This window comes from Grampus griseus (assembly GCF_964374135.1).
Source record: "Grampus griseus genome assembly, chromosome: 9".
Lineage (NCBI taxonomy): Eukaryota > Metazoa > Chordata > Mammalia > Artiodactyla > Delphinidae > Grampus > Grampus griseus.
Window position 1 is genome coordinate 22,380,984 of NC_139003.1, and position 14,279 is coordinate 22,395,262.

The 14,279-nt window shown below is 44.1% G+C and overlaps 1 protein-coding gene and 1 long non-coding RNA gene across 2 annotated transcripts in view; one reads left to right on the forward strand and one right to left on the reverse strand.

The window, feature by feature from the left end:
* Window positions 1-5,378: 5,378 nt before the first annotated feature.
* On the reverse strand, window positions 5,379-8,307 carry LOC309827037. The gene is made up of 3 exons (XR_014297165.1): window positions 8,191-8,307; window positions 5,897-5,931; window positions 5,379-5,553 (listed from the first exon to the last, which is right to left on the reverse strand). It is a non-coding gene; the product is annotated as an uncharacterized lncRNA (long non-coding RNA).
* UBE2H (ubiquitin conjugating enzyme E2 H) overlaps window positions 7,373-14,279 on the forward strand; it is a 99,943-nt gene continuing 93,036 nt past the window's right edge. The window contains exon 1 of the mRNA XM_082661516.1: window positions 7,373-7,837. Within this exon, the coding sequence (XP_082517642.1) occupies window positions 7,785-7,837 (53 nt within the window). The 5' untranslated portion in view covers window positions 7,373-7,784. The remainder of the gene's footprint in view (window positions 7,838-14,279) is intronic.

A 14,279-nucleotide genomic window follows, 5' to 3' on the forward strand; every position in this document is an offset into this window, starting at 1 on the left:
ACAGGAGCCCCATTTGCTCACTTTTTTCTTTTTCTTTGCTCAACTAAGCAAATTCATACACCTCACTTTCCCCTAATGCAACTTCTTCATTTCTCCCCCTGCATAGCAAAAGAGACTTGGCAGGCATTGAGAGGAATAAGAAAAAAATGGCTAAGTCTTTTCAGACTTAACCAAAAATTTTTTAAGGTCCTGACTCAATGTAAAGTATCCCATGTGTAACCTTCCTGGTATTAGGCAGTTTTCCCCACAGTCTATTGGGGGCGAGCTGATGAGTTCCCCAGGTGCCCCATGAGAGCTGGGATTGGAATTCAGAACCCCAGATTTTGAGGCCATCTGCCTTAGGGCCAGAGCCTCTCCCTCCCTTCCCAGAGAGCCAGATCGGGGCGCTGCGTGTGGAAGCCTTGACTCCACACATTCTGCCTTTTTTAAGAGCAAATGTCTGTTTTAGGCACAGAAAATACAAAGAGGAATAAGACAGCTCCTACCCACAGGGCAGTAGGGAAGCTGCACCAGAAACAAGTAGCCACTCCAACCACGTGACACACATGAAATAGAAGTGCTGGGTACACATGGGCCCTGGCAAGCCTGCCTGTGACTCCAGCAGGTGGCCTCAGATGGGCAGCTGTGTCTGCCCTTGAAGGGGACCTGGACGTGCTGCAGTCCCACAAGCTGGAGGAAAGGGCTAGCCCCACATTTGTTGGGGCAAAATGGGGTGTCTGCCCCAGAGAAGGTAAAGTAAGACATTTAGTGAAAAGAAAAGTTGTGGCTCTTCAAGGAGAGGAGAGAACAGAGGGTGTGAAAAGATGGGAGAGGAGGGAAGAGGATGTTTGGTCAACAGTTGTTCCTGCTGTGACTCGGAGCAACAAGGAAGAGTAGGACTTTTTTTTTAATAATACCTTTATTGAGGTATAATTCATATACCATAAAATCCACTCTAAGTGCACAATTCAATGTTTTTTAGTATATTCACAGAGTTGTGCAACCATCACCAGAATTTTAGAACACTTTCATCACCTTGAAAAGACACCTGTGCTCCTTAGTGGTAACCCCGCTCCCCACTCTGCCTATTCCCCCAGCCCTAGACAAATACCGATTTACTTTCTGTCTCTATACATAGTTCTATTCTGCACATTTGACATAAAAGAAATGATACAATGTGGTCTTTTGTGACTGGCTTATTTCTCTTTGCATAATATTTTCAAGGTTCATCCAGGGTGAATCAATATTTCATTTCTCTTCACTGCTAAATAATATCTCACTGTACAGTTACACCACATTTTATTTATCCATTCATCAGTTGATGGACATTTGGGTTGTTTCCACTTGGCATCATGAATAATGGTGCTTATAAACGTTCGTGTACAAGTTTTTATATGGAGGAGTAGGACTTTCCAGTTAGTCCTTATCAATTATTTATTAACTGCCTCTTGTGTATATAGCACAGTGATAGGTGTAGGGGTGAGGGAAAGGATGTAGGAGGGCCGAGACCCAAAGAACTATAAATATAATTCCCCAACTGTCCTCTGACTAAAGAGATATAAAATCAAAATACATTAGGTGAACCTTCAGTGGATTCTGGCTCAAAAAAAAAAGCCGTAGAGGGGACAGTTAAAAACATCTGATTGTGGACTGGAAATTAGATGACATTAGGGAATCATTGCTCATTTTCATATGTGTGCTAATGATATGGTTATAAAGGAGAATGTCCTGATTTGCAGGGTATGCATGCTGAAGAAGTATGTAGGGTTGAAGTGTCATGGTGTCTGAAGGTTATTTTCAAAAATTTAGCAAAAAAAAAAAAAAAAAAAGGTACACACTTGACTACATGCAAGTAAAACAAATATGGCAAAATGTTACCAGTTGTTATATCTGGATGGTGGGTATTTGGGTGGTCATTGTACTATTTTCTCAAATTTTCAGCGTATTTGAACATTTCCAAAATAAAAATCTAAAAAAATTACAAAGCAAAAAAAACTGAAAGCAAGGTAAGGACATAAAAGTAAGTGGCGTATCTTTTAAAACAAGGTAGTCAGGGAAGGCCTCTGAAGGCAGGACATTTGAATAAATGCAGGAAGGAGGGAGTTGGCCATGAGGACCCAGGGGAAGGGCATTCCAGGAAGAGGGAACAGCCATCTCAGGGGCCCTGAAGTGGAAACGGGCTTGGTGTATCCCTGGACACAAGCACTGAGTGAGGCTGAGGGGATGTGAGGGAGGCAGGAGATGAGGTTGAAAAGGTAACCTAAATCCAGATTACACAGCATCATAGAATTAAGATTTTAGTTTAAGGATGACCTACTAAAGGACCATGAGTGGAGAGTTACTTGGGTCAAATTATATTTTAAAACATCTCTCTGGTTCCTGGGTGGAGAATAGGCTGTGAGGTGAGGGTGGGGGTCATAGTGGACAAGAGTGGAAACAGAGAGGCTGAGAAACAGGATTTGTTGCAGATGAGCGTGGCGTCACAGATTAGGTGATGGCACAGGGAGAAGGGCTTAGTTTTGGCAAATATGTCCCAGAAGGGGAGTTCTCACGGAGTTTGTTGATGGACTGGGTGTGGGAATGAGGGGAAAAAACAGTCAAAGGAGACTCCAAGGACAGTCTGAGCATCTGGCCAAATGGTGGCGCCATTTGCTGAGACAGGGAACTCTGGAGGGGAGGCACAGGCTTTTCCTTTCCAGAGGAACATTACTTTGGTTTAGAATGGCCTGGAAGTCTTTGTCGTCATGGAGGAGCTGGAATTGGGGTTGGGCCTTCAAAATAAGTTCATCAGTGTCAACACATTAAGGTTTTCATGTGGGTTAACAAACAGGGTGGCACAGCAGGTTTGAATCCCGATGCTGCCATTTACTGGCTATGTGACCCTGAACAAATTACTTAACTTCTTTGAACCTGAGGTTCCTCATCCATAAAATAGGCAAAATAACAACTGTCCTGCCAGGTTGTTAGGTTGTAACACACCTTGGCACAGCGCCTGGCACAGAGTAGGTGCTCAACATATAAGGCTTCCTGCTACTCTATAGAGACCATTAGGAAGAACTAACTTTCTGAGCACCCAAAGTACTGCTTTAAGCTGTTTATCTTTTGTTGCCTTTTCAGCTAGAGTCGTCCTTTCTTCCTTTTAGTCGTGTGGTATTTCAGCATTTACTGTGTACCACGTGCAGTTCTAGGCATTGGATGTATTGCAGTGAATGAAACAGACAAAACTTCTGCCTTCATAGAGTTTACATTCTGGTGGAGGGAGAAGACAAACATAGCTAAGTAATATACAGCATGTAATATATGAGATGGTGATAAGTCTTAGGGAGAAAAGCAAAACAGGGGAGGGGAAGAGGAGGCACTGTGGTGGAGCCGGGACTGCAATTTTTTAAAAATATTTATTTATTTATTATTTATTTTATTTATTTTGGCTGCGCTGGGTCTTCGTTACGGCATGCGGGATCTTTTAGTCGCGGCATGTGGACTCTTAGTTGTGGCATGCATGTGGGCTCTAGCTCCCCGACCAGGGATCGAACCCAGTCCCCGTGCATTGGGAGTGCGGAGTCTTACCCACTGGACCACCAGGGAAGTCCCTGGGATTTCAATTTTAAATCGGGTGCCCAGAGAAGGCTCTACAGAGAAGGTGACATCTCTGCAAAGACCTAAAGGAGAGAAGGGAGGAAGTCATGTTTTTAATCTAAGTGAAGAATGTTTCAGACTGAGTGGCAAGTACAAAGGCCCTGGGGCAGGAGCATACTTGGTATATCTGAGGAACAGCTAGAAGGCCAGTGTGGCTAGAAAGCTATGAGTCAGGGAAGAGGGTAGGGGCAGCTCCTATAGGGCCTGGGAAGCCCGCAATGGCTTTGGCTTTAACATAGAGTGAAATGGGAAGTCCTTGGAGAGTTTTGAATAGTGGGGATCTGATTTATGGTTTAAAAGGATCACTGGTTTCTATCTGAGTGAATTCAGGGATTAAAGAGAGGAGGCCTGTTGGAAAGTGAGTGTATATAGTAATGATAATGGCTTAGTAGAGGTGGTGGGGAAAAGATTGTGGATATATTTGATAGCAGAGCCAACAGGATTTCCTGATAGATTCAAGGTACAGAATTAGAGAGAGGGGTCAAGTATTGTAAAGTCTAAGGCCTTTGGCCTGAGCAGCTGGAAGGAGGTATTTGGTTGAACCAAATGATGTTGCTGATACTTGACTGTTCTTGACCTTAAAAAAAAAAAAAAGGTTATTTCATATATTCTAACTTAGTAGTGGCCATTTACTGAGAAGGGGAAAACTATGCGAGGAAGAGGTGGGGAGATTATCAGAAGTTTATTTTTGGTCATGAGAAGATGTTGAATAGTCAGCTGTATATACATGTCTGGAGTTCAGGAGCAAGGCCCCAGTCAGCAATGTATATTAGGGAGTCAGAGCATAGAGGGCAGTTAAAGCTCTGAGACTGGATGAGATCACTTAGGAATTAAATGTAGATAAAGAAGAACAGAGGCCTGGAGACCAAGCCTGGAGCCTCTAGCATTTCCAGATCACGGAAATGAGGAAGCAGGAAGCCACGATTGGCAAAACAAGGGTTCCAAACAGGGGTGCTGGCCCCGAAGAATAATGTAGGTGTGAAAAATTTCCCCAGCCTTGCTCTCTCCTTGAGCCTTGGCATTAGAGTATGTGTGTGTGTGTGTGTGTGTGTGTGTGTGTGTGTGTGCGTGCACCTGTGTAAGGGGGACATGATAATATCTTATCCATGACTAGATCTTTAGAAATTGCAACATCTCTTCTCCTATTTGATCTAAGCAAGGGTAATGTAGGTGCTATCATCCCATTTTACAGATGAGTAAACTGGGACACAAAGGTTAGGTTACTTGCCCAAGTTACAACAATAACAGGTAGCAGCAGATCTGGGACTATGAGGGGGCATCTGTCTCCAAGTTCCACACTCTCATTGAATCACACTTGTTTGGGGGAGGTTGGTGCTTCCCCAGGGGGCCAGTTGCCAGAGGGAGCAAGCAAAGAATCCCATGGGAATGATAGCAGTGAAGGAGATACAATCTTTCCATCCTTTCTGTACAATCTTTCCATCCTTTCTGTTGCTGGCTGTTCTTGCACCCCACTGACTGCTTCTATGGGGAAAAATTATAACAGGGTTACATGGAGATGACTTGAAATGAGTTTTAAGCTTTTATTTCTTGGCAGCAAGGAAACTGCTGATATTATTGCCCTCTTGAGGGGTCTGGACCTGTGATCTCAGATACCAAGAGCTCCGGATTTAAAATGAACCTATTTCTCAACAGAAATGGTCAAATGGAATCAGGAAGCCTTATTTGGGGGACTTTCACATTTGGCGGGGATACTGATCAATTCACTTTAGTTTTAGAGCCATTGGGTTAATAGGGACCTTTCAGAGATAGAGCAGCTTCTGGGCTGGGCTCTTCGACTCACTCCACCGAATGATGGGTTTCATCTTACTCCCTCTTAGTGTCTTGCTCAAAGCAATATATTCTCTGCAAACTTGTTTTCTTGCCTTTGAGAAGCTGCTCCTGAGATCAGAGGCTCCATTGGTCAAGCTTGGCCCTGCCCTGGGGAGAGATAAACAGGCCTGAATACATTTCCCAGATTGCAACACTGACGCGTCAGGCAAGGCTTGACAGCTGTTCCCTCACAGCGCCCCTGGTTGTCCCCGATAAGGAAGAACATGGCTCATTCCAGGGTACTGCCTTGTGTGCACACATATAAACAGACACTTCCAGGTCCCGGTGTTGTTTTAGAGCAAATTATTGACATTCTGAGTGGCTGAGACACTGGGGGGAAAGGTGAGCACAAACTGACTCCGCTCAAGGGAAGTTCCAGGTCCATAAGCAAAAAATAAGTCAAACCAAGACTGTCATTTGGCACCACTTTGGAGCCACTTTTTGAACCTACCTGGTCAAGGGCAGGCTCAGGAGTCCTCTGAAGCTCTGGAAAGAGGAGGAAAGGGGGAGGAAGTCAGAATAAGGGAGGTGGATTTATGAAGGAGCAGACGTCGAAATGCCCAGAGAGAAAAGTGTCTGGTAAAAATGTGAACATACCTTCACCACAAAGATCGACACTGTGACGTCTTTAAAAAAATACCAAAAATGGGAATTCCCTGGTGGTCCAGTGGTTAGGACTCTGCTCTTCCACTGCAGGGGGCACAGGTTCGATCACTGGTTGGGGGAACTGAGATCCTGCATGTCGTGTGGCGCAGCCAAAAAAAAAAAATTAAATTAAAAATACCCTCCCCCCCAAAAGTGAATGCTCTTCTTCTTAAATGACATACAAGTGTATAAGGGGTGGGGCAAATGGGGGATTAATATTAATAATACCATCAGTAATATCATCACACCTTGTAATCAACACTTCACGTTGTCTTCATAAAAAGCAATTTATAGTTTACAAGGGGCTTTCACATTCATCTTTTCCATTTATTCCATCAACCCACTCGAGTGGGTAGGGCATTATAAGCCACATTTTACAGATGAGAAAACTGAGGCTTGGGAGGATATAAGCAATTAACTGAGGCATAATTAAGAGCTGGGGAGGGGCAGGTTTGTCCTAAGTAACCCAGGGCTAAGATACTTACTAGGAAGGGTGATTCCTTTTCAATGACTGCTCAGAGGCTAAATCACCATGGCATTCTTAAATAGAGCAGCCTCACCTTCCCCAGTGTGGTCCAGAACAAGTCTCTCTAACTAAACACTCCTCTGATGATTTTTGCTTAGTACTTAGACCACAGCATCATAACATCTGTGAAGATTAAAGCATCACGGGAAAATCTCTATATCCACCCTATGCCCTTCTTTCTCAAGTGTCCCATCCTTGACCAGCTCTTTCTGTTCTGGAAAAAATAGCTTCAGATCCTTTAAGTCTGCTACCTTGGTCTCAGGTGGGGAGGAAACGTCCTTATTTTCATAGGACATTATGGAAGCACAGGACCCACCTGGAGCGGTCAGGCAGGTGTTTTGAAAGTGCTGATGCCTACTGGAATCTTCCAGCAGTGGTTCTCAAACTTTGGCCTGCATCAGAATCATCTGGGGAGCTTGTTAAAGACTTGGATGTCCAAGGCCCACCCCAGACCTTCTGAATCAGAATCTCCTACCCTAAAACACATGAATATAATAATACTTCCATTCTTTAACCATTATCGTTTATGATGATGATAACAACACTGGCAGTTGAGCTATTAAATGAGTGGGGGAGTTGGGGGAGGGGGCAGAGAGCTGGGAGGGCAGGAGAAAGAGGAACTACAACTCCCAGAATCCCTCGAGAAAGCCCACGCTACGGCCGCGGCGGCCCACCCCTTTAGACAGCTGGGCCCGCCCCCTCCGATGACGTCACAGAGGTGACGTCACGGCGCCCAGAGCGAGGCTGGGGTAGAGAGGCCGACTGAGCTGGAGTCGTCCGCTTGTCGTGGGGGCTGCTAGGGAGCCGGCGAGAGGGTGAGCGGGCGAGCAGGCGAGTGAGCTAGCGCAGGCAGGAGGGAGAGTCGCGCGGCGCAGAGGAGCGCCGGGGCCGGGCAGCGGAGACTCACAGCCAAAGAGGGGCAGCCCGAGCCGGGCGCCGCGGGGTCCCCACCCCCACTCGGCCGGACGGTGCCCGGTGTTCCCCCGTGCGGGGGGCGGCGGCGGCGGCTGACGGGACCGGTCAGGACCGCGGGGGTGTTGCCACCTCCACCGAGGAGCCGGCGCGGCCGCGGGCTCCTCAGAGCCGGGGCCCGGGGCCCGTGACAGACGGGCCGAGGAAGGGAGAGAGGCGGCGGCGGCGCAGGCGACGGGGAGGCAGCGGCGACACCATGTCATCCCCTAGTCCGGGAAAGAGGCGGATGGACACGGACGTGGTCAAGCTGTATCCTTCGTGGACTGGGAATTCGGGCTGTACGTGGGGGGCGGTTTGGGGATGCCCAGGGCACCCCCTGAAACCTAAGCAGGGGCCCAGGGGCACTCCAGGCCACTGTCCGAGGCTCCCTCCCCCATCTCCCTCCCCCTAGTGCCTACGGAGGCTCCTTGGCACCTCCCAGGAGCCGAGAGCCTTCTCAGCTCCCCCTTTATCTGCAGCACCCCGAAATGTGCGTTGTTCCACGCTCTTTCCTCACCCCCAGTGCCCGACTTTTCTTCACGACGTTTGGACTCCCAAGTAGGCCTTTCCCCCCCCACCCCCACCCCCCAGGACCAGCCGTCTCTCTTCACTACCGAGCCCACCTTCTTTTTCCTGTTTGCTCGCTCTGGATTTAGGGACTCGAGGTAGAAATTCCCGAGAGCGAAGAATTCCCTTTCTCCTTTTCTTGAGATGCCTCCACTCCCTCCACTCACAATGCTTCTTGAACTGGGGTAACTCAAGTGACCTCCTTTATCCCTAATTCCTTTCTATATTAGGAAGAGAGTAGTCTGCTCAGTGCCCCCTCTTGTAATAAAGAGCTCTGAGTGTTTTAAACCAGAGACCCCTATTAAGCTTTCTGGTTCTTAGAAGAACCCCACTGTTTTTCTTCCTACCGACAAAGCCTATCCCACCCATAGTTGTATATGGTGAGGACCCCCAGTCCCTCCAGCAAGCCACCCTCCATATTGTGGCTATGACAGCTGAGGGGGAAGGAGAGAAAGAGGATCTCCTTGACCAAATAGCCCCTGTACTAGCCACTTAAGCAAACTCTCCATATGAGAATAAGGTTCTTGGGGAATAATTGCCCTGATCTTGCCAAGTGACACCCTCTATTTTTCTACTCCTCCCCCGCCCCCCCTCCCCAACTTTATGTACTTTGAAGGTAGCAGTGGGAAAGCTATAACTGATAAGAGTCCTTCAGGCAGTGGTTTTGGTTGGAGTCCAGGCTGATTATTTCATGACTACCTTGAGAAATTCGCGAAGGTTCCTGTGACAAATCGAGACATTTTTGGAGGGGTAATTTAGAGAGTGGGGGGAGAGAGGAAATGAGCCCAGTGTTCTGAACAACTAATCCCTGGGGAGAGGGGGACCCGGGGGTGGGGAGTGGTAGTGTGTGAAACGCAGTTAAAAAGTCCTGTCTCCTGCTTCTGTCTCTCCCTCACCCCCATCCCCCCACCATTTCCCCCTGTTGCAGGGTTTTGTTTATATAACTCAAGTTGTTTGGCTAGATTCTTCAGGTGAATTCCTTCTTTATTCCTTTTATTGTTGCTGTTTTTGATTGGATGTTTTACCTGTTTGTAGAGATCAGTGATTATTGTTAGATACTCAGTTATGGAATTCGCTGAAGTTTTTAAAAAGTAGATTTTGCATTTGGTTTGGAAGTGGGGGATGGGAGGGAAGTTGCCTGGGCAAGTGATTTTTTTTTCCCCCACCATAATCTTTTCAGGAATAAGGTGTTTTTCTCCTCACTCAGCAAAACTTGATTAGAAATTAGGAACAGTAGATGAACTTCTAAGTTTTAGGGTTTGAAGTTGAGAATTTTGGGGAGGTGGGAGTGGGGATTAGAGAGAAGAGCAAGTAATAAAGTATATATTATGTACCAAATATATGTCTAGGCACAAGTGAAATTGACTCTTTATGAGCTGTTTGTGGCTGTGATTGAGTTTTGTCAATGTGTGAATGATACCAGTAACATTGGCTTTTCATAAGGTGGCAGGATAACTTGTAACTATGGCTGTGTGTACAGTTTACACAAAGCAATATCGGGTTTTATTTTTGTTTAGAAACTAGGAAATGACATGGTGGCAGAATCTGAGTTATTTTTATCTTGAATTGAGACTTGCTGTCACACCTAATGCAAATTTCTACCTAATGTTTAATTGGGATGGGGCTGGGAGAGAGAATTCCAGCTGTCTTTGATCAATGTCAGGTTCTCAAATTGTAGACCTATATATTTTTTAGAAGACTGAAGATAAAGGGTGAGGCCTAACTTGACCTGATGCCTTTTCCATACAGTGCCTTTTGTTCATTTAGTAGTTGAGGCATCTAGAATGATTACCGTATTTAGGAGTCGGGGGTGGGGGGGGGGTGGAGAGGGAGAGGAAAACAGACAAAGAACAGCAGGGTGTCTCTCTTTTTTTTCTTTCCCTAAGTGGCTTATTTCATAGCTTATTTTTAGTAGAAGATGAAGAAAGGCATAGATGCATTGGCCTTCTGTGCTTTCCCCACCTTCCTCCTTTCTGACAAAAGAAAGCAGAGGCGCTTTAAAATCATAGATGTCTGAGGTAGGAGGGCAACAGTCTCGGGATTTAAAAGCCAGGGGTTATCTTTGTTTCGTGTTTGTTATTTTCTTGTCTAAGTTCAATTTTTTGTATTTCCTTTTGTGTGTGCATGTGTGTTGTGGGCGTGAGAGATTTTCTGGCCTCCTTTCTCTGTTGAATTCACATTAGTAGGCCCAAATGGAGACAACAATTTTTGAGCAAGGTACACTTACCACAGAATTTAAGCAACACACTACTAAAATGAATACAATGGTGTGAAAGGGCTGAGGGTTGAAAATGAAGGAAGGTGTAGAGGAAGTAGAAAAGGTCTGAAGGAATGTACTTGCTTTTTGCCCCTCAGTGCCCCTTGATTTCTTTGGTGTGGAGGCTGATAGCTGGTTTCCTTGCAGTCTCCTGTTTCAGCCCATTTTTGGATGTCTGCTGAGTGTAATTATGCCACCACGATTTACAGCCTGGCAGGGAACCTGTATAGTAGGAAGGTAGTGGTGTGGGGGGTAGGGAGAAAAGAGGATGTGTAACTAATTGGCCACCGCCTTCCACCACCTCGTTAGGTTCTTTTGGTCTCTGGTTGTTGTTTGGAGTCGGTGATATTTCTTTTGTGATGGGTTGGTAGGAGGAGAGCTGACTTCCAAGTTATGGAGGGAGTGAGTGTTTTGCACCGATGCACTTAATAATCTGCTGGGCGAATATGTTCTGAAACTCTGACTCATTCATTGTTTCTCTTCTGATCCTTTGCTGAGGGTTGTGCAAACCTCAAACTGAGGTACATGACTTGGGCCCTGTAGGAATGTGTCCCAATCAAGAAACTTGCAGTGAGCCCAAATCCTGTGGAATGGTGGTTGAATAGTGTTGCCAATTGTTTGCAGAGTGAGGTAGATTGGTGATAACTGTGCTGTTCCCACCCTGGCAAGCTTTGGGGTTTCCATCTAGAACCCGGCTGATTATTTAGATTGTCTGAGAACTGGGACTCTGGTGACCTTAAAGCGTGATTTGCCCTAAAGGAATATCGGTTTAAGTTCTCCTGGGTGGAGGAACAAACAGCTCAGATTACACGGGTTTCCTTGTTGGTGGGGGTTACTCGTCTCACCCTGTTGCACAGCCTGGTGATCCTTTTATCTGTGAACCAGTGGCCCCTGCTGAAGGCTGGAGCTGCTTGTTTTGGAAAAGCGTATGCAGGCAAAAGGCCGCAGGCACAGCTCCTCACAGCTCATTGGCTGCTCTGTTACTACCCGGAAAAGGAGGAGGGGCGGAGCTACCAAACAGCTGATGGAGTGTGTGACCAGAGTGTGTTTATATACAAAAGAAGCAGGGGCTGGGGAGGCCTTGTGAGTGGTGTTACAGGATCAAGTGTGTTTTCAAGGGGTAAAAAGAGGAGAGGAAAACCTGACCTGTTAGAGTACAAGAAATGTTCAAGGTTAAATCAGAAAAGTGGATCTGATAGTAATGGGGACTTGGCATACACTGTATTTGTTATTGGTGTGAGATATTGGAACTTATTTTTATAATACCAAGAGTTTTCAAAGAGTCCCTTTTTTAGAGGGAGTGTGGTAACTTAAACCTGGATGGCTACCAATTTAAATTTATTTAACTGACTCCTGCAGGAATTCAAAAGTATGGTAGAAATGTAAGCTTCCCCTACAAAAGCTTTAAGAGTAATAATGGTCAGGAAAGGGCAGTGTCTTATACTAAATTCATTAACAGCGTTAGTGAATCTTACAGAATGCTGGTTGTCTGCCTTAGGGTTTCAGAAGCTTTCAGTAGTAAGTTCATCCCCTCAGACGTTTCCGTGCCCTCTTTGTGCCAGGCTTGGGGCTAGATGCTGGGGGTTTAGTAGTGAAAAATTTGGTATGTGCTTATGTAACTAGTTAAACAATTTTTGAAAAAATCAGAGTACAGACTGTGTTTATAGCAGGTGAGCACTGTATGTATCACCTTGCCTTTTGAATAACTTGTATTTACTTTCAGAATTGACTTCAAGAAATAGAAAGTTTAAAGTGACTTTTATGTTGATGGGATGTATGGGGATCTATATTTCTGTTCTTTAAAAGATTGATGTTAAAAACTGAAACAAAAACAAACGTTAAAAAGTGTAGCCATTTGTCTTTGACTTCAGCTTTGGTATTTTGCTGTTAATCAGTAGTTTAGTAAGTATCCCTAAATTAGTAGTCTTTGTTGCTCTTTAATTTGTGCTCAAAGTGTAGACTGTTCTGTTATCTTTTAACTAGCTCCAGTGTCAATTGGGAACCTGTGGTTTGCCTTTTATTTCCTGTGGTCTCTGTTTTACTGAGATGATGAGATGGAAGGTAGAACAGTTTTATGGTCTTCAAGCTAAAAGTTAAAGCTTTGTCAACTCCCAGTGTTCTGAATTTGTCTTCTCTGCCTAGATTTTGGTGACAAATATAACATACTGGTACTTATTTTGGTTAAGCAGGAACCTACATGAGTAAGCGTTCACAGGTTCAGAACATCTGATTCCTGCAGTACAGTTCTAGTAAACTACACACAAGCCTAAAAATTCAGCTTTTAGGGGAAAACAATTTTTGCAGATGTGACCCATAAAAATCCCTTACCCTGTGTGTGTGTGTGTGTTTTAGAAGAACCTGGATTTGTTGATTTTCTAGTATTGTGCAGTTTCCCCAGCACCTTGACCTGCATGTTATATCTATATATTAAATGTATATATAATTATATATATAATTTGGTATCTTATCTCAGTCTTACCAGATTTGATGTTTCCAAGAATCATGGGAGTTTTAGGCATGCAATTCAGACCTGCAAAAGTGCTTACGGTGTAATAGCTTTTTAACTGTAGACCTACAGCGTACATTTTAGTAAAGTACTTTAATGAAAAACTTAATTGGATTATACAAGTAGTAAGATAATTGAGGAAAATATAAGTTACAAATATAGGTTCCCCCCAGGATGTATTATTGTCAACCTGTTGATCATACTGTATGTGCCCTGTTTTTGCTTAATATTTTTGCAACTATTTTTCCCATTTAAAAATATCAGATTTAATAAATAGCTCATGTAATATGCCATTCCATGCCTGTGCCATTGATTTAATTCTTTGCCATTTTTCTGTGATAAATAAGATTGAAATTAACATCTTGTGCATAAGGCTTTTCTTGCCATTTTGGATTATTTCTATTTCCCAGAAATGGGATTCTAGATCAAAGAAGGTAAGCTTTTGAATTAAAATATTTAATTAAAAATCTTGGGGCCCCACACTCAGTGGGCTCTCACTTTGTTGTGTTTTAGTTGGTCATTTCAACACTGAAGCAGTCAGCCTGGCGTGGTGATGAAAGATGAGTTCTGATCTCTATTTATTTTCACGTTTTTTTGTGATAATAGTGATTTTTGAATTAGGGATACTTTTGTACTTCTCAGAGTGCCTACTGTGAGTTGGTAGGTTAGACATAATACATTCATAAGCAGATAGATCTGACTGGCAAGAGCTGTAGAATTAGTTTTGGTGACTTGATTTTTTTTTTTTTTTTGCTTTTGTCTTTTATTGAAGTATAATTTGGTAAGTTTTGACATAAGTAGCACCCATGAAGCCTATCACCACAATCAAGATAGTGAACATATTCATTTTCCCGAAGTTTCTCTTGCCCCTAGGTAGTCTTTCCCTACACCCGCCCCCATCAGATCAGTGATCTGATTTTTGTCACTGTAGATTATTTTGCATTTTCTAGAATTTTATATAAATGGAATCATACAGTATATACTCTTTTTGTGTGAATTCTTTCCTTTGTGTGAATTTTTTAGATCCACCCATGTTGTTACCATGTAGTTCTTTCCTTTTTTACTGCTGAGTAGTATTTCATTGTATGGCTGTACCACGATTTGTTTATACATTCACTTCTGTGGACATTTGGGTTATTTTCTGTTTGGGGCTATTACAAATAAAGCTGCTGTGGATATATGCTTTCTTTTCTTTGGGGTAAATATATAGGAGTGGAATAGCTGGATCATGTGATAGGTGTAGGTTTAACTTTTTAACAGGTAGCTTGAATTTAACTTTTACTGATGATGGTCTCTATTTCAAACACAATTATGTTGTGACATTGAATTCCTGTTTCAATTGTGTGTTTTAAAGGAATCCCATTAAATAGCATGATCCTAAG